Genomic DNA, 27,199 nt, shown 5'->3' with positions numbered 1-27,199 from the left:
CATAGCACTGATCAAGCAAAGGGGACTTCTATTTGTCAGAGTGACTGCAAGGATGTACTTGGTTCTGCCTTGATTTGGAAAGAAAGACGTCCAAAGGAAAAGATAATAGGGAAAGAGGTATGGTGTTTAAGATTAAGAGGCAATTGGAAATCAATGTCCTGTCCTAATGCAGGCCTTTCCTGGGACACACATGGGTATGCACACACAGGATGCAGCTGGACTTCCTACCTGGTAGACTGCTTGGCCAGCATGGCCACGTAGGTGACCACGAAGCTTTGAAACTTAGCCCGTTGTTCCTCCCAGCGGTCATCCACTGAGTAGTAGTTGGGCAGGGGTGCTCCAAACAGGATCTCACTGCGCAGGAGAGAGCTCTTCAGATTGTCTGCAGAGAGGCCCTCATCCACATACCAGTAGAACTCAGGGTGAGTCATGGCCAGCTCCAGGGAGCCTGCGAGGACAGCGGTGGGGGCCTCAAGAGTTCAGCCGGTCAACTCCCACCAACCCTCCCTCAAGGTCATCCAGTCTCATTGCAGCCCTGCCTCCCAGGATTCCCCTCTGTCCACATCCACCAAAACTCCACCCCAGGTCCCACAACCTCTCTCTGAACCTGCCCCACCCTTCCTCAAGCCCCATTCCTAATTTACCTAAAACGAACCCTACCTCAGTCTTCTTGAACCCCAATCTTTCTCCTGTCTTCCTCTGGCCAGATTCCTGGTTCTCTATAACCACATCCTGGCCTTTCTCTAACCAGCCTCATACCCGAGCCCCACTCCACGCTTTCTCTACCTCTGACCACAGCAGAACCCCCACCATCCTTCACCTGGGTCTGCATCCAAGCTTCCCTCTTCGGTTCCCTCTCACGCTCACCTCACACCTCAGCCCAGTCCTTTTCACCTTGCCCTCCAGCTATGCCCAGGACTCAGCTCCAGACTGACTGGGCCTGGGCCTGGGCCAAATCTCCATAAAGAGCTGTATAAAACCAGGACCTACGCCCCACCCCAGCATCCTGGCAGCTCACCCCGGATGTCCGCCAGGTCCTGGCCCATGCCATCGTAGTAGATCTTGCCTCCCCTCTCGGTGGGAAAAAAGTAGGTCATGAGCGAGCTGGGAGGCGAGCAGTAGGAGTAGGAACCCAGCGGCAGGTCCTTGAGCACCTCGTGGGGCTTCCAGCAGAACTCCCGGAAGCCTGGGTGGTCCATGATCTTGCGCTCGATCTCATGGATCGTGACCAGCCGCTCACTGGTGAAAATGTTGCGCTCCGCGTCGCCGCGCGCCAGGAAGATGAGCTCGATGCGCCAGTGCGCGTGCGTCTGGGTGTTAGCACTCACATACGCACGAGAGTAGTCCCAGCGGGAGGCGCCTCGGCGGGCACGGCTCTGATTCGCCGCAGCTGCCGCGGGGGGCGGGATGCTGGGCGGGTGCCACCCATTCTTGCTCAGCCGCTGGTTTCGCGGGTCTTCACTCTGGTTGGCTGCCAGATCCTCCAGGGGTGGAATCTCACGCCGAAGTCGCCCGCTCCGATTGGCTGTGGGCTTTTGGGCTGCTGAAGTGTCCCGGGACAGGCCTGGGCCGCGGAGTGAGGCCGCGGGGATGACACGCGGGGCTCGGGAGGCTTGCCGCGAGCGGTTGCCGAGATGCAGCTGCTGCAGCTGCTCTGAGATAAGGCGCTGAAGCGTCTCGGAGGTGAAGTCGGCTAAGTCACGCCGGTTCCGCCCCCAGGATCCAAACTGGGACTTGAGCGCCAGGGTGAGGGCGTCAAAACGCTGCGAGGCCTCATGGTTGCGGATTTCAAAGGCGTTGTAGGAGATGTCAATGTCCAGCGGTGGGTAGTAAAGGAACATGAAGGCTGACAGGGCCATGGGAATGCTGCAGCCCAGGAAGAGCACCAGCCCAGCACAGCAGGGATTGGTGAAGGCCCAGCCCAGGGTACTCCAGAAGCCTGAGGCTGGGGGCCGGGAAGGCAGGGGCCAGTGCCGCCAGCAACACTGCCCTCCTGCCCCAAGTTGGGGCCCTGGCTTCTGGGCCCCTGGAAAGGCTTCACCCGTTGCTTCTTCTTCCTCCTGCCCCTCTAGCCACACATCCTGCAGCAAGGGGTCATCCTCCATGTCCATAGCCTGCAGGAGAGGGAGAGGGTCAGCAGGCTAGAGAGACAGGGAGGGGAAGGTGCCCTGTGGTGCAGTTCGCCCAGCCCTAGGTACCAACCCCGTCCACTCATAACCAAATACTAATACTGCAATGGAATGGCATCAAGCATGCATCAACACAACTGAATTTAACCACCTGCGAAAAACACAAAGCAAATTCCTGTTATTTGCCCGTCACCTCTCCCTTTTGGGTCTTGGCTTTCAAGGCCACAGAAAAAAGGAAAATCGCAGAACAATTGTAAACAGAAAAGATGTTTCTCCTGGGAGGAGGGATTTAAAAAAAAAAAATTGACCACACAATTTTCTAATGTTTGCTGCATCCTTTGACTTTAGAACTCAGGCCCAATGTAAGATGTGACTCCACTGCAACCACTCTTATTTAATGAGCAGCTGTAAAGTACCTCTAGGAGGTATCAGGGTGCAAGGGAAAGAGCATGATCTTTGGAATGAGGCAAACCCTGATTTGGGTCCTGGCAGTCTGAGTATCCAAGGCAGTGAGCCTCCCTGAACTTGAGTCCTCATCTATAAAATAGAAGTGGCCATTGCTGCCTCGTACGACTGTGGAGTCAAAGGTGGAAGTACTCTGCAGTCTGTGTAGTATGTTAGTTATCTGTCACATAAGCAGATTTCCTTGCTCCCCGCTGGGGACTGTAACATGCTCAGCCATTACCCAGGAACTGTGCCAGGGCTAGGTGCCTGTCACAGCACTCTTGGAGAACCCTCAGTAGCTTCCCACCCCCTCTATGGGGTGCTGCAGCTGCAGCCACTGTTTGTCAGGCTCAGGCCACTTAATATGCAACTCCAGCAACATCAAACCTTTGGGCATGGGCAGGGGCCGGGCATCTGCCTCCCAGAGACTTGAGCGCAGCAGCAGGAGGGCCTGGCAGAAGAGGGCAGGGCTGGGCAACCCGAGGACTCCAGCGGGGTGGCCCAAAGAGAGGAGGCTTTCCGGCATCCCCGACATGGCCTATCCCCCTTGTCCTGCCTGCCCTCTGGACAGAGAGAGACTCATTATCCAGTTAGATGCTAGGCAGTGAGAGGAGGAAGCTAATTATGCTAGCGCTAGCTAATTAATGCTGCCTTTCCTATTAACATTCTCTGGAGTGCTCCATTTCAATTAGATGATCTGTCCAGGAAGAGAGGCTGCCGTCAGTCCAGAGAAAGTAAGCAAGAGGAGGTGACAGAAGAAGGGTAACAGAGACAGAGACAGAGGAAAAGAGGAGAGAGACAGAGGGGAGAGTGGAATGGTCAGAGATGGGGGAGAGACTGAGATGCAAATAGGGAAACAAAAGAAGAAACAGGAAGAGTGACTGAGGATGTGAGGGACAGGCAGCAGAAGACTCGCAAGACAGAGGCCTGGAAGGGGCGGGAATTACTCCTGCAATATGCAAGATTCCTATCAATGAGATAATTAAACTTCCCATTTGCAACGCCCTAACACGAGCCTGCCAGCTTGCCAAGGGGATGGTAACTGCTCTGAGACCCAATTTGTATTCGCACTGGAGGCAGCTCAGACTCACCCCATCTCCAAAGGGAAAAACCAAGTCTGCATGTGGAGGTGAGGAGTGTGGGAGCCTCTGCCTGATTCTTGGCCTCAGAAGAAGAAAGCTGATGGGAATAAGGTGGAGACGGGAGGGGCCGTGTTTGCAGTTTTCTGGGAACTAAATCCATCCATCCTGCCCGTGCCTCAGCCTGCCTTGTGGGGACTACAGTACGTGTGTTGGTGTTGCAGGGGGTCAAAGGCCAGGGTTCTGGGTCACAGCAACACTCCCTGGGTGATCTGAAGGCCCCTTGATCCCATTGCTATTCCACCAGGAATGCCACCCCTTCCCCTAGGGGTCCACATTGAATTCATCATGCAAGGCCTTGCTCAAGCGTTACCTCTTCCAAGAAGCCTTCCCAGATCTGAACCTCCCCCAGCTTCCTGTCTAAGCTTCTCGCCATCCTTACTAGATTTGCCTGGTAAAAATTACTGCGGGGAAGGGAGGGAGAGGCAGTGTAGCAGCATGTTAAGAGCTACGGCTTTGGAGGCAGATAGACTTGGGTGCAAATCCCAATTGTAAGATTTAGGGCAGGCAGTGTAACCTTGCTGAGCTTCAGTCTCCCCATCTGCAGAACGGGTATAACAGTACTCACCACAGAAATTGTCAGAAAGATGGCATACACAACAGACTGAATACGGTGCCTGGTAGGTATAAGTGCTTGGGAAATGACAGCTACCATTCTTTCATACGCTACTTCCCTCCAAAGGCTGGAACCCCTAACAGATACATGTAGCGGGCTGTGTTTTCCAAAGACGGCTGCAACAATATCTGCCATCTCACATGCTTATCTCGTGATGTGACTTGGACACTCCACCCATCAAGCAGGCAAGGCTGCCAAAGTCACCAGCCCTCCCAGATTCAAGGGGAAGGAACGCAGGCATTAGGAAATAAAGGAAGATGCAGCTTCCTCCTGGCTCTCTTCAGACACTCATCCTTGGGATCAGCCATGGTGCTAACAGAATGTCCAAACGAGCCCCTGCAGAGAGATCACTCGTAGGACTTCCTGCTGACAACCAAGCTGACAGCCAGCATCAACCACCATGTGATGTGAGCATGTGAGCGACGATGCTGCAGACAAGTCCAGCCCCCGGTCATTGAGTAACCTCTAACCTTCAAGTCTTTCTAGCCGAGGCCCAGATACCACAGAGTAGAGCTCAGCCATTCTCTCCTGTCCTGACCTGCAGAATGCACGATAGTTGTTATACATCTCTGCACTCTGGGGTGTTTTGTTACATAGCAATAGCAACTGGAACGATTGCAGTGAAGCCTTGTTCTGTATGTGTGGCTCCATGCCCTACAGACAGCATTTGCTGGATTTAAGTGACCAAAAAATTGGGCCCAGCCACTCCACCTCCCAGTGAGAGCCCCACAGGTGGGTAGATGTGAGCTTTAAGGGAACAGGGACTTACTTGGCTGTCGTATTCCCTGCTGGCTTCTCGTGGCCTAAAACACCCTTGGGGAGGGGGGCAGTCAGATGTGGAGAGAAAGAAGGAAAAGGAGTGTCTGATGAACTTGGGTTAGGTATTCAATAGAACTTTCCCCTGGACAAATGAATTAACAGCATTCAAAGCGACCTGGATGAGATTGGAGACTATTATTCTAAGTGAAATAACTCAGAAATAGAAAACCAAGCATCGTATGTTCTCAATGATACGTGGGAGCTAAGCTATGAGGAAGCAAATGCATAAGAATGATACAATGGATTTTGGGGACTTGGGAAGGGTTGGGGGGGCAAGGGATAAAAGACTATAAATAGGGTACAGTGTATACTGCTTCGGTGATGGGTGCACCAAAATCTCACAAATCACCACTAAAGAACTTATGTAACCAAGTACCACCTGTACCCTAATAACCTATGGAAATTTTTTTTTTAAAAAAGAACTTTCCCCTGGACAGAAAGGGCAGTCAGACCCCAAGCCACATAAGCATAGGCAGGGGATATAGCTTCCTCCGGTTTGGGAAGGATCTGGAAGAGTGTGAAATGGACAAGGCCGGAAGTGGATTTGATGAATTCTTGGTCTACCACGCACCCTCCCCACCCTGTACCTGCCTTCTCAGTCCTCCCCAAAATGAAAAGTGCCACAAGGGAATCACACAAGACTGGTGGTCAACTCATGTGTCACCAGGCCTGGCCCAGCCACCAGCTTTCTGGGTGGCCCTGGGTATGTCCCACCCCTCTTGGGGCCCTGTCTCCCCGATCTCAAAGCGGGATGGTAAAAGCCCAGGTCCTTCCAGCTGTGCCACCCCTGGGGTCTCCAAGAAACCCCAGACAGCTAGGCCATCCCACCTCCCAGTTTGCAGCCCGAGTAGGGCAGGAGCCATCTGAGAGTCCCTCGCACCAAACTGAGGCCGGGCTGGTAGGGGTGGAACACCAATGCCTCAGCCAGCATCTCCCTCCGCAGGCCCCTCCACAGCCGGTAGGATGGGCAGCAAATTGTAAATTTGTTTTCCTTTCTCAAATGATGGGAATTGATTAGCTTAGCAAGGAGCTCCAGCTGCTCCATGGAAAGGAACTAAGGTGATTCCTGCGGTAGCTGTCACTGATTCAGACAAAGCCCGGAGGAGGACTAGGAGGACTGTGGCCATGGGGGTGGAGTGTGGTGGGGTAGACTGGGGGCTGTGACCAGGCCTTTCTGGGCCCTGGGAATGTTCTCCTTCTCAGTGACCAATGCCCTTTCTCTCTGCCTCTGTCTCTGTCTCTGTCACTCACATACAGGCACACTCAGAGGCAGTCAAAATTTAAACTCTGGGCCTCGCTAGGGCCCATGAATCAAGGTGGACACACATCCACGAAACCGATCGTCCTCCTCTTGGGAAAGGCAACTGGGGCAGCTGCTTAAAAGAGAACAACAGGCCCTAGGGAGGCTCGAAAGGGAAGAACTCACCCACTTTCAAGCCCAGGCTTGTGGAAATCCAAAGCCATATCTGCAGTCAAATCCCAGGTTTTTAACAGAAAAAAAAAAAAAAAACCCACATATATATGCATTTAAAAACCCATTAATAGCAGTAACCTGTTAGGGAGGGTTATGGGTGATTTTTATTTTCTCCTTTGTACTTGTCTCTTTCTAATTTTTCTGCAATGATCAGGTACGTCCTTAGTTTTAGAATCAGAAATAAATGTTATTTAAAAATAGAATATGTGTGTATGTGTGGGGAAGGGATTTTGCTAACAGCCTTCAACTCTTTGAGGAATTACTATAATAGGCAGGGGAGGAGGGCTCTGTCCTCCGAGGAGAGAAACCAAGGAGAGTTGGCGTAGGTTGTAGCAGGAGACAGCCCAGTGAGAAAGCAGAAGGACCTTGGACAGGGGGAGTTGGCAAATGCCCTATGGGTGAGTGAGTGTGGAGGGATCGTTCAATGTGCAGGAAGTAGATAATGGCCCACTGGACCCAGAAGAGACCTCAGAGTATACCTTATCTAACGCCTTCATTTTACATATGGGGAAACTGAGACTTACCCAAGGTCAAGTCAAGGAGAAGGGACTGACCCAGGGTCATCTTATCAGTGGCAGGACCAGGACTCCTGGATGAAGTTTTCATTCTACTCCATCCCCAGATTCTGGAGGCAGTTTTTGGCAGCCCCAGGGAACAACCAGACCTGGGGGGAGATGGCTTGTGGGCTCAAAGTGCCAAAATAGGAGAGCTATTTTTGTTTTTGTTTTGTTTTGTTTTTTGAGACAGAGTCTTGCTCTGTCGCCCAGGCTGGAGTGCAGTGGTGCGATCTTGGCTCACTGCAGCCTCCGCCTTCCAGGTTCAAGCGATTCTCCTGTTTCAGCCTCTCGAGTAGCTGGGACTACAGGCATGTGCCACCACGCCTGGCTAATTTTTGTATTGTTTAGTAGAGATGGAGTTTCACCATGTTGGCCAGGCTGGTCTCAAACTCCTGATCTCAAGCGATCTGCCCGCCTCGGCCTCCCAAAGTGTTGAGATTACAGGCGTGAACCACCACGCCCAGCTGGGAGAGCAATTTTTGAAGTTGAAGAGAAAAGCCAGTCTTCAAGTCACAGGCCAGATGGACTTCTCCATTTGGACAGAATGGGGCTTTTGTGGGAGGTGGTGTTGCCTCAAAAACACTCCCAGCCCCCTGCCAGGCCTCACTCTTCTCCAGAGCAAGTGGAGTTCCCACGGATGTGAACCCATGCCAGAATCTCCCTGTGTTCCTGTTTATAACTTCCCTGCTCTGGCAAAGGTTGACAGAACCCTTCCTTCTGCATTCCCCCATCCCAGCCAGACTATTAAAATGTAATCAAAAAATCATATTAGACATGCAGATTTGACTTAAAATACGTATATGTAGATACAATTTAACGGCAATTAGGAGCTAATCAGCTTTTTCTTCCTGGCTCAGGGTGTTTTGCCTTCCCCGGTTTAGCTCTGGTCCTTGAACATCTTGAGGTCTTTGATTCTCTTACCCTTGGGTTGAGAGATTTGGGCAGAGTCTCAAAATGAGTTATTTTGAGTTGAACAGCTCCAGAGAAGGGAGGAAAGAAAAGAGGAGGCCTTGGTGCCTCCCAGGCATCACTGTCCTAAGTCCTGATACTCCATCTTCTGAGAATCCCTTGCTCTCTGGATGCCCCGGCTATGTGCCAGTCATCAGAATCCCAAACCTTCCCCCGAGACCTGGATACTCCACCTAGGCCAGGAGGCTGCAGAGGCACTGGAGATGTGGTGATGAAACTGGGGCAAAATCACACACATGGAGTAAAGTCAAAAGTCCAGCTAGTTCAATGAAGAAACTCTGACACCCATTAAGACCATCATCATAATTAACTCTGCATCTACCATGTGCCCAGTACTCCTTATCCATCCTCTGTCATCCTCACATCAGCCCTGCAAGACGCTAGGGAAGGCATTATAAGCATCCACTTTTTACAGAAGCAAAATCAGAATCAGAGAGGTTAAGTGACTCCCTGGTGGTCACACAGCTACTAAGGGGCAGAATTGGAGTTTGAACCTCAGGTCTTTGATCCTAAAGCCCAGGCTCTTTGGGCCATACCAGGTAGCCTATGAGCTCTTTGAAAGCTGAGATGTCAGTACTCGTGGAAGAAACCCATTGCCTTTTAGCATTAGCAAGCTTGCACCATCCCCATAAGACTGGAAATCACTTGGGGTCTAGTAATTCTGCTTTCAGTAGGCAGCAACTCAGGGCATGATGTAAAGGAAGTCTCCCACCAACCTCAGAAGCTTGGCCTTCCCTTCAATGGGTCATGGGCGTGATGGTTAATTCTATGTATCAACTTGACTGGGCTATGGGGTACCCAGCTATTTGGCCAAACATGATTCTGTGTGTGTGTGTGTGTGGTGTGTGTGTGTGTGTGTGTGTGTGTGTGTGTGTGTGAGTGAGAGAGAGAGAGAGAGAGAGAGAGAGAGAGAGAGAGATTGTGTCAGGTAGGGGCTCTGTGGCGAGCCTGTCCAAGCCCCCCATTTCTCAGAGAAGGTCCGGCTGCACAGATGGAGTGGATGAAGGATGACTGGCCTCCCGGGGCTGACAGCTGGTGAGGAAACTGTGGGCGCTGATTCGTAAACCCAACAGCTCAGTATTTATCAGGCAAACAAGCTTTGCCTGGGTCAATATATTACCTGAGGAAACATCCCAGCCAACACCAGAGGGATCTAACGTTCATGGGCACAACAGCCACTATTACTTTCCCTGTTCTGTGTCCCCTCTCTAGTGAGCTCAGTGGGACAGAATTGGACCCCCTAACACCAAGAGGGAAATCTGTAAAATGGGGGTGGCGATACTGCTCCCCTGCTGAACCAGAGCAGCTAGTATGATGATTAACTTCTTAGCCAGCCAGAGCCCAGGTCTGGCCCCTGCTGTAGGCAGGTCCACAAGTCAACTGGAGCAGACTCCTTTATTCTCTGCCCCAAAGATCCTTGGACTTTAATGTGAGAGTCACTAGGCACACTTGTTAAAGTGCAAATTCTAGGGTGACACCAGGTCAGATTCTGAGGAGGTGGGGCCCAGGAATCTGGGTTTTGTTTTGTTTGTTTTGAGATGGGGTCTCACTCTGTCACCCAGGCTGGAGTGCAGTGACACTATCACGGTTCACTGCAGCCTCGACCTCCCAGACCCAAGTGGTCCTCCCACCTCAGCCTCCCACGTAGCTGAGACTACAGGTGCGTGCCACCACACCTGGCTGTTTTTGTTTTTTGTTTTAAATTTTTTGTAAAGATGGGGTTTTGCTAGGTTGCCCAGGCTGATCTCAAACTCAAGCGATCTTTCTGTCCCATTCTCCCAAAGTGTTGGAATTACAGTAAGTATCAGTCACCGTGCCCAACCTGGAGTCTGTATTTAAACCACCTCCCCAGGTGATTCTGATACAGGTGGTCCAGAAGCATTCTTGGAAAACCCTTGCTACCCTGGTCATCCTCCCCTGTTCCCAGTGGCTCCCTCCAGCAACTGATCCAGCCTTTGGCCTCCCCGCACCCCTCCACTGTGACTCACATGTGTCCCTGGAAGTTCAGGGAATGGACTCAGGCTGTTGTGTCTCTAGCCAAGACTCACTCTTCAGGGAGTCTTTTCCTCTAGCCATGGGGAGGGAAGAAACGATGGCATTTGGGCCGGCCACACAGGGGGATACAAACAGCACACCCAGATCTGCCAAATGGCTCTTCTTGGTAGGGCCAGACAGTAAAAGGAAATAGAAGTCCAAGGGCTTACTGTCTGCCAGGCCCCTTACAAGCGGACTGGGTGGGGAGTTTACCATCCACTGAGCACTACTGTGTGTCTGGCACACGGGAGCTATTTTATTTATTTATATCACGTCTGATCCAACCCCTGCCCTACAAGTCTGCTTGTAGAGCTGGGCTGGATTGGAGCCTCTGGAGGCAATGTCAGAGCCCATCCTTTTAGCCACCGTGCCCTGATACCAAAAGGAATTCCACCAACTAACCCTCTCAGGCCACCTCCTGCTCCTGCCTGCACAACTCAGGCCTCACCTCCAAGACCCATCAGCGCTGGATCCTGGAGCCCACAAAGCAGCCTTGGCATCACTGAGGAAAAGACAATGAAAGCTTAACAAAACCAGCAATACGGCCAGGCACGGTGGCTCACGCCTGTAATCCCAGCACTTTGGGGGGCCAAGGCGGGCAGATCACCTGAGGTCAGGAGTTCGAGATCAGCCTGGCCAACATGGTGAAACCCCATGTCTACTAAAAATACAAAAAAATTAGCCAGGCGTGGTGGCAGGCGCCTGTAATCCCAGCTACTTGGAAGGCTGAGGCAGGAGAATTGTTTGAACCTGGGAGGTAGAGGTTGTAGTGAGCCAAGATTGCGCCATTGCACTCCAGCTTGGGCAACAAGAGCGAAACTCTGTCTCAAAAAAGAATCGAAAACAGGCCGGGCACGGTGGCTCACGTCTGTAATCCCAGCATTTTGGGAGACCGAGGCGGGTGGATCACGAGGTCAGGAGATCGAGACCATCCTGGCTAACACAGTGAAACCCTGTCTACTAAAAATCCAAAAAAAAAAAAAAAAAAAAAAAAAAAAAAGAAAAGAAAAAATAGCCGGGCATGGTGGCGGGGGCCTGTAGTCCCAACTACTCAGGAGGCTGAGGCAGGAGAATGGCGTGAACCCAGGAGGTGGAGCTTGCAGTAAGCCAAGATCGTGCCACTGCACTCCAGCCCGGGCAACAGAGTGAGACTCCGTCTCAAAAAAAGAAAAAAAAAGAAAACAAAAACAAACAAACAAAAACCCCAGCAACACTTACAGAACCTGTGAAATATGACCAGGTTCCCAGATGCCCCTGGCCTGACGGGTCAGCAGGTTCTTGGAAACCCTCACTGCAGGCCTTGGCCAACCTGTCCAGATGGCCCCCGCCCCCCACATCTCTCCCACCTTCAGTCCCCAGTCCTGGGTGTGTGAGGCTGGAGACCACAGTTGCCAAGTACAGAGGAACCTCTGGGCCCAGCAGCCAGTCCAGCATCCCAGCCCCTAAACTGCTGGGTTAATAAAAAAGAAAAAGATCCCAACGATATATGACCAATAACTATGGCCATAAAAGCCAAATTGGATTTCTTCCTGGCTGATGAGCTCAGGGCCCTTTTCATTCTGAGACGTGATTAACAAATATGTAAAACAATTCCCCCAGCATCTCGTCTTGGGATCTTGCTGCAAGTTCAAGCTTGGAGGCAAGGGAGGTGGAGGAAGCAGGGGATCTGTGCCTGGAGCAGCAAAAGTGGCCCCAAGGACTTGGGGTTGGAACCTGCCTGGCCACTGGCCTGCGGTGTGACCTAGAACAAGCCACTTAACATTTCTGGATAGGTCGTTTAGAGAGCGGGAGGAGATGTTCTCTAAATCCTCTGCCTCTGATACTCAGTCACCACTCAGTTGTGGGAGGCAGAGCAAGGGGAGCTGGATGCTGGGAGAGGCTTCCCTTCACCTCTCTGCAGAATAACTGGAGGGGGCAGCATGCAGGGGTCCTGCTGTCTTTGGAGGGGAGCAGGCACAGGAGCCTGGCCAAGTGGCAAGAAGAGCTGAATAGCCAATAGCCATGTACTGGGTGCCATCAGCTTTGCTGGGACACAGCAAGGTGGTCACCTGCCCGTTCCTAGCTCTGGGGAAGGCTTGGGAGACTGCAATCCCTCCTGCAGCCCCAGCACACCCAGACCACAATTTGTGGGTCCCAAGATGTTGCAAAACTCTTCTTTGCCCCATAGCACCCAAAGCGAAGCTGGAAGATACATCAGAAGCTAAATGTGCTCAAACCTGCTGAGGGTCCCCCATAAGGCGCTTGGGATGGAGCTCTGGGAGAGGGCTGTACCCACAGCCTCACTGCCTGGGAAGGAGGAGAGAAACTTAGAGCAAATATCTTTCCCTCTGAGAACTTGGGGCTCCCCCATCCCCTGCTTCCTGGGCCTGTGAAGGGCTGAGGAGACCAGCAGCAGATGAAAGGGGCACAGCGAGGAGATGGCGGAGACTGCCCTCGTGTTCCTGAGCCAGAGCCCTTTCTCTACCCATCCTCAATGCTCTCATTGCAGGGGTGGTGGTGGGACTGAATCGTGCTGCATCCATGCAGCAACTTCCAGTTTGCAGATCAATTTTGCATAGGTTTTCTCCTCCTAGGAATTATTTCCAATTTGCAAACAAGAAAACTGAGGCTAAGGAAGTGAAGGGACTTATTTGAACCTGATTTCTGATGAGCTCAGTACCCTTCTCACTGTCATAGATTTTATTTGAGTCTTACATGTTTGAAAATCTCAGGGTCCTAGAATCAGTCCTCCCAACTCCCACTTGGGTGTGTGCGCACACACACACACACACACACACACACACAGCATCTGCCCTCAGCCGTTCTGGTCACAGGTTAGGTACAGCGCTGGCTGGACTGTGGGTTCCCAGGGAAAGGAGGAGGGTAGAGACATGAGGGACTGACCTTCAAGTTCCCCATCATGGGTGCCCAGGTGGAATCTCACCTTCAGTGCCCACACAGGTCAGTGGCTCCAGGGAAGGCTTCCTGGCTCCCGTCCTGAGTGACAGCTCAGGCACGGATAGTGGGGAGCAGGTGTCCATCCAGGAGATGGGCTCAGTGCCCCTCAGCCCCTGGGGCCAGCACAGAGGCCCTTGCTCTGGGGTGGAGGGAGTCTGACACTGGCCTCAGCCTCAGCACCCCTTCCACAATGATGCAGCTGCCTACAGAGACAGGAGTCGGGGGTTGGTGCTCAGCCGCCGAGGCAGAGGGCTGGGGATGGAGAGTGGCTCCTCAAGCACTGCCCCCCTCCAACTCTGCTGCCTTTCTCATAAAATGCTTGGGAGGCTCAGGGCCCCAGGAACTAAGAACTGCTGCTCCCAGCCCCAAAGGCCAGGAGACACCCAGCAAAGCTACCTGGGCTAAAAAATCCCAGACTGTTTCCCTCACGCCCCCACCCTGCTCAATGGTGGAGTGTTATCCAAAGTCTAATGGGAACGCCCCTACCCATGCATCAGTTCTTCCATGATAACGGGGCCCTGTCTCCTATTTGAACTTGGGCAAGCCTTTCCTTCTCCTGGGCCTCAGTTTGCCCTTCTGTTAAATGGGAGGGCTGGACTTGAGCTTTCAGGTCCCTAGAGGGCCAGGACACAAGAGTGTGACACAGGACAGAAGATGGGGTAATTTAGGGCTGGGTAACCAGTTGAGAAGGTCAAAAGCATTGTAGGTTCCCTGGGGTCCTGAAGCAGCAGCTTCCATCCGCTTTCAGCCTCCTGGGTTCCAGTCCATGCCACAGCCAGAAGCCAGAGGCACCCCATGACCAGAGGGTCCTGCAGAATGGGATGAGGGTGGGGCAGGCAGTGAGAGGGCAAAGCTCAGGGAGTCAGTCTCTCTACCCAACCTGAGCCAAGGGTGTTCTGGGCCCCTCATTACTCCAGGACAGGGGAAGCAGCTGGAGGAGGTGAAGCCTGGGAATGCTTTGAGAGTAGGTCTGCAGAGGGAGAAATAAGCTACTTAGTCTTTTAGGCTGGTGACAGCAGGAATGATGCAAATTGATTCCTATTTAAGTGCTGTCCCAGGCAAGGTGGTGGCAGGGAAGGCAGAAGCCTCCTTTTCCATAAACAATCACCTCCAAGTGCACTCGCTGAGCACCAGAGTAACTTCTGAGCAGGGGTAGCAGTGGCAGCCGCCCCATTCCCCCAGACCTGGGCTCAGCTGCCCATTCTCCATGTCCCCTCAGGAAGGGAGGACGTCCAGGACTCTCTCCAATCCAGAGCCAAAGCTCCCCCTGCTCCTCCCCAGGCTCCTTGGACCCAGGGCACTCTGCTGCCGAGTAGGGCAGCTCCTCAGCTTTTCCTGGGGTGGGGGACATTCTTTCAAGATTGGGGGGATGAGGGCAAGAGAAGGACCTTTCCCTTTGTCCATACTTGGGGTCAGGCCCTGCCAAATCAAAGCACTGACTGTCAAAGTCCCTCAGCCCCATTCCCCAATTCACACATTTACCAATTCATTCACTCATTTGCTCTAACTTCATTCACTTGTTGGTGCTTGCTATATAAAATAAGGACTTCCTGTTAAATCATCATAATCTGGCCAGGTGTGGTGGCTCACACCTGCGATCCTAGCATTTTGGGAGGCCAAGGCAGGCAGATGGTGTGAGCCCAGGAGTTCAAGACCAGCCTGGGCAACACAGGGAGACCTACTAAAAGTAAAAAACGTATCCGGGGCATGGTCATGCGCACCTGTAGTCCCAATTACTCAGGAGGCTGACGGGGGGAGGATTGTTGAGCCCAGGCATTTGAGGCTGCAGTGAGCTGTGACTGTAGCACTGCACTCCAGCCTGGATAACAGAGAGCCTATCTTAAAAAATAATCATCATCATAATCTTAACTTAGTGATGTCTTCAACTCCTTTCCTCCTGAAGGCTCCATGAACCTTTTCACCCCAGATCTATTCGCATGTTCATTAATGCCCAAGAATGCCAATTGGCTGACATATCCCTGTTCATTGCAGATTCCTGGCTCTGTTACTCTGGGATCATCTGCTGGAAGTCTCTGGAGCACCAGGTCGGAAAGTCAGTTCCCTTGGAGGGAACCCACAGCAGCTACTAGCCTGTAATGCACACTCTCAGCCAGCCTCTTCCCAGCTTCCCTGGCTAAAGAAGGGAAGGAGGGGTTTTCTCTTCCGGCTGCTGACACTCTTCCAAAGCCTGATTCCTCTCTAATGTCTCCCAGGCCTGGATTGCAGGGAGGAACAAAAACCGACATCCTGCCCCTTGAAGTCACAAGATGACGCCTTAAAACCAACAAATACTTTTCAACCTGGGAGTCCCCACACATGATCACATCCAGAGGGCTGCAAGTCTCAGCTACGTCTACATGGAAGGAAAAGGGGAAACATCTGGATGAAAGCCAGCAACGTCCTGCCTCTCTGTCAGATGCTGCCCACATCTGGACATTCAAAAAGTGATCTGTTCGGTGGCTTGGCAGTCAAGAAGCAAATGGTCAGCCCACATCACCCTATCCATCAGAACACAGCCCGAGTCCCTATGTACAATTCCCGAGATTACTGAAGGACTCGCAAGGTACTTTGGCTTCAATCATACTCATCCTCAAGGGCCCAAATCAAGAGAAGGTAAAGGCCAGAGTGTGGGGCTCAGTCCTTGTGCACATGGCAGCTGGGTCCCATCTCCACTGCTTATTAGTAAGCTGCTTAGTCTCTCTGCACTTCACATTTTTCATCCTTAACATGGAGATAACAGTGCTATCCCCCTTGCTGAGCAGGTATGAGGATGAAATGAGATCATATCTGTAAAGTTCTAAGCCCAGAGCCTGGCAGGTAGTAAACATCCAAAATATGTTGACTGTTATTATCATGATCATTATCATCGGGGTGATTACCCTGCAGAGCTCCCCAGTGAAGAACAGAGAGATCTCCCAGGACAGTGCAAAGGTCAACGCAGTTGCAGGGTGTGGGGGACACACACTTTTCCCAAACCTCCCAGGAACACCAATTTGCCACAACCTTCCCCACCCTGACCCCTGTTGAAGCTGCCTTCCCCGGAGACAAGAATATCACCACATCATCCTTCACAACAGGAGTGGCTTCCAGCTAGCACTCATGTCTCCTCTATTAACAAGGTTTGGCAAAGGATGCATCATCCAGGTGCCAGTGTATGTGTTGGACACCCCGAGCAGATGGCTGGGCAGAGTGAGCCTTCTCCACGGCACCCTCCTCCTACCAAGACATCAAGTTCATGGACAGTCTAGTTGTACTGGGGGTAACACCTACAGGAAACCTTCCTCCTGACACTGGAGTGACCACTTGACTGGATCATGCCATCTCAGCCCCAGGGGACACGTGGGTCCCTCTTCTACTGTGGTGGGGGGCCCTGACTGAGACAGCATTAATCATCTATCACCTCTGCTCCTTCGACCAGAGGTCCTGGGGGGGTGGGAATGGGGACTCTGATGAGCTCCACAGTGACAGAGTGTGACAGGGACAGGGACAGTGACAGGGACAGAGACCGAGACCTTTCCATTAGGTTGGTGCAAAAGGGGTTTTGCCATTACTTTTAGTGGCAAAAATGACAATTACTTTTGCACCAACCTAACACTTCTACAAGCCCACACCTGGCACACAGTAGGACTACTCAGGTAGATGCTTGGGAGATGGGAGATAATGGAGAAGGCCTTTCCTGGCAGAGGAGGTTTAAGTCCCTGGACACTATCTCCCAGGACGTCACTCTGTGGTTCCAAGAAGAGACCCTGTAAATGGTACCTGCGAGAATCTAAATCCAAGCCAATCCTTCCCATTGTCCTTACCACCCCCTTGTTCCCAGGTCAAGCTCACTGTATACACAAACACCATAACCTGCCACCCGACAGCCTTTTCCAAACTGGCAGATTCCCCATCTGGTTCCCTCAGAGGGAGGAACGGATGGAAGGAAGGAAATTGCCAGGATCAAGAGCATGCCGGGAGTTCTGCAGGCAACGAGATCCTCTCCAGCATCTCTCCCCTGAGTTCAGGGAGAAATAGACCCAGACCTTACACTTCACTAATGCCCTCAGGGGATGGCCCCAGGACGCTGCACCGGGTTCTTCCTTCCAGGTTTTGGCAGAGACACAGTCTCTGCTGGTACACATGCCAGCAAGCGTGACCAGCCTGGAGGTATAATATAAATAGCCTGCCGCTGCCCATCAGCTCCTCCACCCCCTTGGCATTAGTTCCAAACCTTCGCCTTCCTCACCCCCAAAGCGAACCAGCCAGCAGGGGCTCTGCTGGGCTCCACCTGCCTCCTCACCAGCAGTGTGACCTTGAGCGGGTGACTTGACCTCTCTAGCCTCAGGTCATTCCATTGTGAAATGGAGTCAGAGCACCTCCCTCCTGAGTGGTTATGGGGATCACATCAGTTAAGGTCCACTTAGCACACAGCCTGGCATGTGGCTGATGTCAGAGGGGGTGCAGGGGAGAGGACTGGAGAGATGACAGCAAGCCGCATTTCACCTCTGTACTGGGGAGTTGTTAGGTTTACTGGCTGCATCAGTTCGGTCCCCTTCCCTGCTGTGGTTTGGATGCTTCCCACGCACCCAAGGAAGCCAGCCCAGTTGCCTGGGAAGATACCTGGCCTGGGGATTCTGAGACTCAGGCTCTGCTACCAACATGCTGTGTGATGCTGGGCAACTCACTTGCCCTCTCTGAAGTAACTTCCCCATCTGCAGAGGCTTCTCATATCCTTGACCTCTTACAGAGTTGTCTTTCACACGCCAAGCTTCACAGCTTGAGTCCCATTCCAGACTCTCACAGGGACTCAGCTCCAGCCCAGCCATGGCTCAGAAGCCTTGGGTACCCAGACCAGGCCACTGACTGATAAACGCAGGTGAGGGTACTGCCCTTCACCTCTGGCCTGTCTGGCAAAGTAATTTACATTCTTTTGAAACCCATCACATAAACAGGTTTCTTGATAAGAAAACATTTATTGAATGACAGTAACCAAAACAATTCAGGGTACTGGGCAAAATGGGGGTTTTTGCTTCATTCAGATCAAAATCTGATCCCAGCTTGGCCTCTTCTCACTGTGTGACCTTGGGCAAATCTCTTCACTTCTCTGAACTTTGCTTTTCCCATACATTAAATGAGGATGACAATTCATGTGCCATGAAATGGTGGCAAGGCTTAAGTGAGACAGTCCACGTAAATGCTTAGCACCTGGCACACAGTAGGTATTCAACACATGGCAGCTATGATTGGTTGGTATTTTTATCACCAGCCTCCCATTGTAAGGCGGAGGACCTGAGGCCATCAGCCATGTCTGGTGCCTGTTTCCAAAGAGCTTTGACAACACACAGACACATATTCCTCGCAATCCTCCCGCCCGTGTACCTTCCAGCTGGTGCAGAGTGGACAGCGGCTGTCTGGTCTCCCTGTGGCCAGGCAGAGAGTGAGCTCACTGGGGGAGGCTCTGCCGCCATCCCTGGACTGGTCCCGCAGCATCCATGCCTCCAGCCTTTGTTGGGCAGCTGCAGCGTGAGCCGCACTGTCTGCCCGTGAAATGCGACTTTTGGAAAACATGCATATTTGTGAGTTGGTGCATGTTTCTATTTTGGGCCGACACTGCTCTCTTTATTTATTTTCCCCGGGCTTCGATGCTTTGGAATTAGCTTGGAAGGGTGTTTTGACAGACTTTGACACCTCTCCCAGCTCCTTTGGCAAGACACCATGCTTGGGTAGGGGGAGGGCAGGCAGAGAAGAAGAGGATTTCAAACGACAAGCCCTCTTCCTTGGCTAGGACTGATGGACAATCCCACACCCCTGCCTCACTGTCCCAGCCCTCTGTTTCTCCATATTTGGGTGTGGGGAGGAGTATAAGAGGGGTTCAGGTGGGGAAACAATTTCAAAGAGGGGGAAGGGAACCAAAAAGGCTAATCACTAAGCTCCCGATTTGAACAATGCTAACATCATTATCAACACCTATAGTATTGTTATTGTCAACCATCACTACTACCACCCCCACCATTTTGGGGTGCCTACTTTTATTGCTGGCAGTGGGCTGACTGATGGCCCTTAGGGACACCACCTCCTTGCTCACCATCTCACTTGGCTCATCTGTGAAGGCTATTTTTGCCATCCCCAGCTCATGGGGCTATGAAAAGAGGCTGCTCGGCCACATGGTGGTCATAGCTGTCTTTCCTCTTGGCATCAGAGCCTGGCCAGCAACCAACTGCCCATGGGCAGTCTACTTGATTGGGTCCAAGGACATGAGGCTGATTGCAAAGCCCCTACTCACTGGTCAGAACCTCTAAAGCTGGTCTCAGCTGTTCCCTTCTCCGTGGCCATTTACAACCAGCCCAGTGTCTGCCACTTGGGAGGAAGGACCTTAACTCAGACAATTCCATCCGCCTTTGATGACTAGGGGAATAGGGGGTGGGGAGGATGGGGAGACGAGGAAAATAGGTCTATACTAGCAGAGAAAGGGGCTTAAATCATCCAAGGACCTGGGGATCCGGAGATCCAGGTTTAAATCTTCTATTCATTCATTTATTCATCCACTCATTCATTCACCATACATTACCAGCAGAACCTGTGGCTTATGCAGAGGATATATAGACAGTAGAAGCAATGCCTGTCCCAATGAAGATTGCATTTCAGCAGTATGACCTCAGGAGAATTACCTGACATCTGTGGTCCTATTAAGGAAATCATCTAAACTTCCCTCACTCAGGGAACAGGATGACTTCACTAGTGGTGGGTGCTCTAAGGAAGGGGAAAGGTAGGATAATCTTTGGGGTTAGAATCACGATTTTCAATCCCACCCACACTCAAGAGACTCACTAGAGAATCAATGTTCCAGATTATTAGGGCCAAAAAGTGACCCTACAGGTCACCTCAGCCAGTCCTTTAACAGACGGGAAGCCTGAAGCCCAGAGACGGGAAGTAGTTTGCCCAAGGGCAAACTGGGAGTCTGTGGTTAAGCTTGGACTAGGATCCAGGTCCCTCACTTCCAGTCCAGTGCTGCTTCCACCACACCATACTGGGACTGTTCTTCTTTCAACCCAGTTTCTGGAATTGAAGGACAACAACAAGAGAAGTGTCAAAGGGCAAGCCAGGTCACGGCTACCAGATCTCATGGCTAGCCAAATCTCCAGGGCGGTTCCAGAATGCTTCACCCAAAGTTCTTAGCCCCTTGGAGAGATCACTGGGGCTCTGTGGCATCTGGCCCTGGAAAACTTCCTGGGGAGGGGAACAGAAGCTGCTGAGGCCACGGTGGAGGGCCATCAGATTTCCAAAGAGAGAGAAACAGGGACATGGAACCTGCAGTGAAGAAGGCAAGTCTGAGAGAATGGAGTCAGCTCCCCCTAAGGGTCAGCTGGGCCCACATCCCAGCAAAGACTGGGTCCGGCCCAGCCTAAGGAAAGTTGGGGAGAGAAGCGAAGGCAGTGGGGAAGGATGACTGGAAAGACCAAAAAAAGAGGGTGAGTGTGTGTGTGCGTGAGAGAGAGAGAGAGAGAGAGAGAGAAACCTGAGGGAGGGAACAGAGCAGGGAAACAGAGGGTACAAACAAAGAATGCAGACCCTGATTGTACATCTGTGTGTCTGGACTAAGGTGAGAGGAAGAGGAGTGAGTATTGGGGTAGAAAAGCCAAGCAAAATGGACCGTGGGCTGAAAATGGAGATTCTGTAAGGCACCTGTCCGGGCTGGGCTTCTGCCCGGAGCTTCCACGGAGCCACAGCCTCCTCCCTCCCTCCAGAAGATCCCCTGGTTCCTTGGGAGGTGTAGTAGGAGGTGGGGAGCGGGTGTTTGCTCTAAATCCCCATGCTTCGCCCCTAGGAGCAGGACAGTGTGTGTGTGTGTGTGTGTGTGCATGCGCGCGCGCGCTGGGGGTGGGAGCGTGTCTGTGCTTGGGAGCCTGAGCGGCTTTGTGAGTCACTGGGCATCGGTGGGAACACCAGGTGGTGGGCTCTGGAATCTGGGGCTTAGTCAGTGAGTCCGGAGACAGCAGCCTCGAGTGCGGAGCGGGGGCGAAGATGCTGCCCAGGTCCACGAACGTGTGTGCTTGTGAGATCTGTCTGCCCACGTGCGTGTGAACCGTGGGTCTGTGTGGATTGTGTGCGCCTGAAGATTGTGGGTGGGTGTGTACTTGCGCAAGTGGACTACGAATATGTGTGTGGACTGTTTTCCAGTGGTCTGTAGATATGTGTGTGCGCGTGGATGGGTGTGAGTGTGCGTGTGGACTGTGGGTGTGGGCGGGCTTCTGAGTTTCCAGGGCGGCCGCGAGGCGCTGTCCGCGGTGCTGACCCGGGGCGTGGGCCGACAGAGACCGGCGCCCAGTCTCGCAGTGGGTGGGGGACAGCGGGAAGCTGGCGCCGGCCGTGGAGCAGAGAGGGGCCGAGAAGAGGAAGCCCCCAAGGAGGCGCCTTCCCAGCCCAGCTGCCGGCCTCCCCAGGGAGTTGGGAAAAGTTCTTCCGGCGGTGGGGTTGGCTCCCGGGACGCGGCGCCCCTTTCGCTGGGACTCTTCCCTGACCCTCAGCGCCGCCACTGCCCGGCTGCCCACTCCACCTCCACCCTCGTTCGCGTTCTCGGCAGAGCCCGGGGACCCTCACGCGTGCTAATTCCATCGCCGGCCCCGCCCGCCCCAAGCCCCCACGCGCCCTCCCCGGCCGCACCTGCAGCCAGCTTAACCGGGAAAATGTCCCTCCTTGAGAGCACGAGTACGCTAGGTAGGGGGTGAGTGGAGGGGGTCATTAGCCTTACTCTGTCCCCTCCTTCCGCTCTAGCACGGCCGAGAGCCCGATCCAGGGGCGGCTTCAGACTGACGCTCAACTTTTATGGACCCAGATATCCCTCAGCGGGGACGAGCAGGGGCCACAGGTCGGAAGGCTTGCCGTTCCTGGACATCCAACATCCAACTCGCCTTGGCCGACCGAGACTGCTGCAGTCCCGCGGGCAGATGGTGCGGAGCTGGGGCCGGGTCGCGGAGGGCAAGCTTGGGTTCTGTCCACCCCTGACTGGCTTTCCCAGGGGGCTCCGAGGCCCGCATCCCGGGCTGGCTGGAGAGCGGGAGAACTTCGCGCGCAGCGCCACGCAGGTCCGGATGCGCACGGCGAGGAGGACTTCCCCCTCCTCCTAGCAATGCATCCCCCAGCCCCGAGACCGAGTCCGGATGGCGCCCCGCGGCCGTGCACTCACCTCGGCCGGCCGAATGGGGCTGGGCTGAGCCGCCGGCGCCGGGGGGCAGTGCGCGGAGGGTCGGGAGGCGGCGGCCACCCCGCTGCGCAGACTCGTCTCCTCGCGGGAGTCGCCAGGGGAAGCTCCTCGGAGCCGCAAGAAGCCGAGGTTCCACGCTCTGCTCCAGGGCAAGCAGACCGCGGGAAGCGGCGCGCGAATCCCAGTCACCAGCTCGCAACCCGAGCACTCCGCGCCGCCGTCGCCTTTTATTCGCCGCCCGCCTTTGTTTGGGTCCGGGCTCCTACCATAGGTCGCAGGGGTGTCCGAGTCAGGCTCCGGAGCCGCGCCGCCGCCCAGCCCCTGGCGCCTCCTCGGGCTCCGCGCTGTCGCGCCTTGCGTCCGTGGTCGGCGAGAACTTGCGCCACGCCGCGAGCTGCGGTCTCTGGGGCCAGCTGTCTGGCCCTGTCTTCGCCGCCGCTCCCCCTGCCGATCCGCGCGGTGGTTCAGCCCAGCCCTGGCGCCCGCGGACGGGGGAAAGAACGCGGCGCAGCGACCCCTGGGGGTCAGTCCCTGCCCCTGCAGACTGCCCGGGCCAGGCCCCCTCCAGCCCCGCCCCCGGGTTTCCTGATTCCCAAGTCTCTCCCGGGCCTGCTCTCCCGCTCCTCTCCAGCCAGCCCGCCCAGCCTTGGCAGGTCACCAGCCTCCTGGACACTCGCGGGCATCCCCGGGCGCCCTCCGGAGGGAGCTGCCAAGCCCAGGCTCCGGAGGGAGCTGCCAAGCCCAGGCTCCTGGCGCTGTCCCTTCCTCGTTTGTTCTTCAGTTACCCCTCTGGCACCAGAACCCGGAGCCTTGCCAGCCCCTGGGACTGGGCATCCCTCCAGCTCTAGCACATGGCCTGCCTGACACCCCTAGCCAAAGGGCCACAAGGAGAAAGAGCTTGGGGTGGGGTGGGGGGGCAAGCCAGTGCCTTGGCCCATTTCTCTTCATCAGGGCTCAGAGAGCATTGGCATTGGTGTTGCCCAGGGAGAACGATGGGGGACCCCTCAAAAGGGGGACAGCTGCCAGCCCCCAGCTGCAGGGTGGAGGGATGTCAGTGATGGAAACCAAAAAGGAGGGAGGCCATTGCCATGCTGTGTGAGGGTGAGCCATGAGCTTGTCATTTGTCCTGGGTGTGTGCTGACCAAGGACCTGGAAAGATAGGGCGATGGTGAGACACAATCCTTGCCTTCAGGAGATTTCCAGCTTATGGGAGAGAGAAGAATATGGGAGAGTTATGAATGAAACATGACAAGCCCCACCAGCCAACACACTGATGCTGAACTCACGGCAGCCCCTCTCCACCCCCCAGCCCTTATTTTTAAAAGAGGAAAACTGAGTGGGACGCACCTCTAAAAATCAGGGTGCTGAATGGAGCTCCTGTGCTGCTCACCTGCTGCCCTTGCTCTGTCTCTCCGCTGTACAGTCCCTGGAAGCAGTACCCACTGACTGGCTGTCAACTGGACACATTGGTATTTATGACCCTGGGTACCCTGAGAGCTCATCTATGCAGAAGCAAATGGCCCGAGCCAGTGGTGTCCCTGCCCCGGCACTCACTCCCCGTGTGCTCAAGGTCTCAAGAGAGCCTTTGCCAGGCTGGGCAAGTCTGTCAGAAGACTCCCAATGGCTCCATCTGGCCTTAAAGACATTAGGGTTGGGGGCAGTTCCTGGGGTGAAAGGTGCCACTCTGAGCTGTGAGGGGAGAAAGAGACAGGAGATCTCTCCCAAGAAGTAGAGGGTATGCAAATTGCTGTCCCAGGACCAGAGGCCAAATCTGACATGAGTACAGAGGACCATACTTGGCACCGCCCTGCAAACTTCTAGTCCCATTTGCCGTATCCTAGAGGGAGGGCAGAGAATGAGGAGCCATGGGAGAGGGTGGGAGGAAGGAGAACAAGGAAAAGATTTGTTTTTAAGGGAGCAATAGAGAGACATAAAGTGTGTTCCCAAGCCCAGCTGAGAGCAAAGGGTTTTCTTGGCTGGGTGAATGGCTTGATTCTTTTCAGTTTGCTTTAAGGCTGCTTCTAGGAGCCTCCTCAAAGTTCTCCAAGGCTCCAGACCTGTTTCTCTCAGTTTGACAAATCCATAGGCCATCCCATTGGTGTGCCCTATGGTGCTGTGTCGCCCTCAGCCCATGCCTGGGAATACAGTTCCCACTCCCCTGGGAAATAGATTTAGTGGGTTTGATATAGGTTCTTGATGAAATTCTCACCACCTTCAAAGGGGTTTTGCTTCATGCTGCCTAGCTGGCCACAGCCTCCTCACAACCCTCCCTGGCCTCTTGAGACCTCCAGAGGATCTCCAGTGGGGCTGGGCTTGCTCTGCCCTTGGTGGGGGATTTTCTGTGAAGGTAGGGTGCAGAGGCAGAGGCCTGTGGAGGGGGAGAGGAGGTGCAGAGTGTGGTATCCAGGAATACTGGAAGGATGCAATTTTCCCAGGCCATCAGCGAGGTTTTAAAAATGCAAATGGAACCAGGCCTTTGAAATATGCCTGCCATAAAGGGGAACCGGTGGTGGCAGCGGAGCTGGTGCGGGTGTTTAAAGTCATGAGAATCCTCCTCCCGGGGTTCATCCCCAGGCTCCCTCCCCTTCTCCTGCCCACTCCCGCTTGCAGGAAGCCTGTTTACTACAGGAGCCTGGGGATGCTGGCCTCAGATATCCCCCCTGCCCAGTCACAGGGTACTTCCCTGAAGCCTCCGGTACCTCCAGGTGAGTAACAAAGATGACGCTGGTGGATAAATGATCCACCCAGCTGAAAGGCTGCAGAGAATAAGATTCTGTGTCCCCTCTGGCTCCTTGTTCCAGTGCTGTCTGGTGGAAGTTCTTCCTGGGTCTGATTTAAATGCCTCGTGGTGCCGATAAGCTGCCTCTCTTATCCTCTGTCTTCACGACTAATTGAAAAGCCTTCTTTGCAAGGGATATGAGCTATAAAGGGCTGCTTTGTCCTCTCTTCCTATCCCTTTATTTCTACTTCTATTTTCTCTCCGACTAGGTCTGAAGCAGAGCCTCTGAGCTGAACTTCTGATTCTACCCCTCCCAGTAAAGCCATATTTCTGTTCTGCCCCTTATGTGTTGCGTGACCTTGGGAAAGTCACTTCACTTTGTTGAGCCTCAGTTGTCTCATCTATAAAGTGGGGATGGTAAGAGTATCTGTCTCATTGCAGCGGTTATAGTTATAAATGAGATCATCTCTGTGCAAAAATTGCATTTAGCACAGTTTGTGGCACACATTAAGCACTAAATACACATTAGCAGTTCCTTCATCATGTTGTTAACGCTTACTTGGCAAGTGCTGACCATAATACATCTCACTTTTTGTGACACCCCTCCACCCCGCCCCGTGAAGGGGGGTTGTATGCAAATCAAGTCCTCCCACCAGATGGGTTAACAGCTGAGGGTTGAGCATATGGGGAGGGTTGGGAGTGTTTATCTTTTAAAATATGGCATTAAGACACTGTCCCAGCACCAGGGAATAGAATAAATGGATTTATAAGTAATCCGCTCTTCAATCTGCTAAGACATTTTTGGTGCTCTTGGCCCCCAGCCCCAATCTCACCTTCTCCAGGAAGCCATTGGGCAGAGTCAGGTAGGCTGGGGTACACTGGAAAGAGCTCTAGATTTAGAAAACTGGGTTTGATTTTTATGTGTGTCTTTTATTAGTATGACCTTGGGCAAGTCACTGCATTTCTCTGGGACTTAGTTTCCTCATCTGCAAAGTGGAAGTCATAATGACCACTGCCAATAATATTCCTGCTTAATAGTCTCTTCAGCTAAAGTAGAACACATATTTATAGGTAGCCATTTGATAATTAGTTCTAGATATAGTTATAGCTATATATAGGAAGAGATAATAGGATGATCAATCCCTGTTTCCATGATTTTCAGGGTTGATTGCACTTCATGTGACATAATAGACATAAAAGAGCTCAAGGAGCTTGCCCAAGTTCCTGGTGAATGAATTTCTGACTCCAAGTCACATAGAAACTTAGTGGAAGAGCTTGGGTTGGACTCCAGTTCTCCCAGCTTCCAGAAACACCATCCTTCCTCTCCCCAGCCCCTTCCTCCCTGAAGCTCTGTTCAGGAGGTGAGTGTGAGCTTATGGATGAGGGAAACATTAGAGGGTCTCATAATTAAAGAGAAGAGAGAAAGAGAGCTCTGAAGAAGGGCCTGAGGAAGGCTGACAGGGCTAGGCTTAGGGCAGGGGTACTGCAGATAGGGCCTGGGGGAGGTTGGACAGATGGCAGCTCTCTCCTCCTGCCTCCCCCAGAATTCTGCAAGCAGCCAGACCTAGCACTCCTTTCTCAGCCTTTCCTGCCTCCTCCAAGGGAGCAGGCATCCTGTGCCAGAGTGAGTACAATCCAAGTTATTAATTGCCTGCAACAATTAGCCCCAGCGCCTGGGCCTGCAGACACCCAGGCTCTGAGAGAGGGAGCCAATTACAGCTTCATCAATATTCACGCTGTCGCATAATCCTCTTCCAACAAGACGGCCCCCCGTCCCCCATCCACATTTCTAAGGGTCTTTGCTCTGACCCCAACATCTGGAGAAGACTAAATATTGCTGAGTTCTTCAAGAGGAAAAGTCACTGGAGGGGTTAGACCTGAGGGGCTATTTGCACAGCAGAGCCAAGGCATTGGCAGGGAAGAGCAGGATCCTGCCAAAGATCTGGACAGTGTGGCATTAGCCAAAGACAGTCCCATTGTTGGGGGAGAGATTATAACTTCCAGGTTGAGGGTTTTACATAGATACCCTGAGGGCTCTTACTGATGGAACTGGCTTGAAAGGAGGAGGTCATAAATACCCAAAAAGTTATAATTTTAATCCCAGCTCAGCCACATACTAGCTTTGTGGTTTCTGGAGAAGCCCTTTGCATCTCTGAGCTCATGTCCTGACCTGTAAAC

General features: G+C 53.2%; 2 protein-coding genes across 3 annotated transcripts in view; both read right to left on the bottom strand.

Moving 5' to 3' along the window:
* Positions 1–22,524, bottom strand: part of DISP3 (dispatched RND transporter family member 3) — a 57,878-nt gene extending 35,354 nt beyond the window's left edge. The window contains exons 1-3 of one of the 2 annotated variants that reach the window (XM_003891109.3): positions 22,285–22,524; positions 1,019–2,114; positions 229–448 (exon numbers count right to left, since the gene is read on the bottom strand). In XM_003891109.3, coding sequence (XP_003891158.2) covers positions 229–448; positions 1,019–2,111 — 1,313 coding nt within the window. In that variant the 5' untranslated portion in view covers positions 2,112–2,114; positions 22,285–22,524. Of the gene's footprint in view, positions 1–228; positions 449–1,018; positions 2,115–21,849; positions 22,240–22,284 lie in introns of those variants that run through there. The other variant, XM_031664396.1, reaches the window with a different exon arrangement.
* Positions 16,558–23,769, bottom strand: LOC110742091 (serine/arginine repetitive matrix protein 3-like). The gene is made up of 3 exons (XM_021932430.2): positions 23,693–23,769; positions 22,285–22,819; positions 16,558–21,673 (listed from the first exon to the last, which is right to left on the bottom strand). The coding sequence occupies exons 1-3, from the start codon at positions 23,767–23,769 to the stop codon at positions 20,696–20,698; spliced, it is 1,590 nt and encodes a 529-aa protein (XP_021788122.2). The 3' UTR covers positions 16,558–20,695.
* Positions 23,770–27,199: the final 3,430 nt, after the last annotated feature.

Source organism: Papio anubis, chromosome 1 (genome assembly GCF_008728515.1).
Source record: "Papio anubis isolate 15944 chromosome 1, Panubis1.0, whole genome shotgun sequence".
NCBI lineage: Eukaryota > Metazoa > Chordata > Mammalia > Primates > Cercopithecidae > Papio > Papio anubis.
The sequence above is the reverse complement of the archived record's forward strand: the minus strand, read 5'-3'. Positions and strand labels throughout refer to the sequence as shown.

What these genes read in the sequence shown, in the direction of transcription:
- LOC110742091 (XM_021932430.2), bottom strand. Translation starts at nt 23,769, where the DNA reads ATGTGTCCAGTTGACAGCCAGTCAGTGGGTACTGCTTCCAGGGACTGT. An exon ending in AGACAGAGCAAGGGCAGCAG is followed by an intron (nt 22,820 to 23,692) that starts GTGAGCAGCACA and finishes ACTGACCCCCAG; the next exon opens with GGGTCGCTGCGCCGCGTTCT. An exon ending in GCCCCATTCGGCCGGCCGAG is followed by an intron (nt 21,674 to 22,284) that starts GTGAGTGCACGG and finishes GGCTCTGCCGAG; the next exon opens with AACGCGAACGAGGGTGGAGG.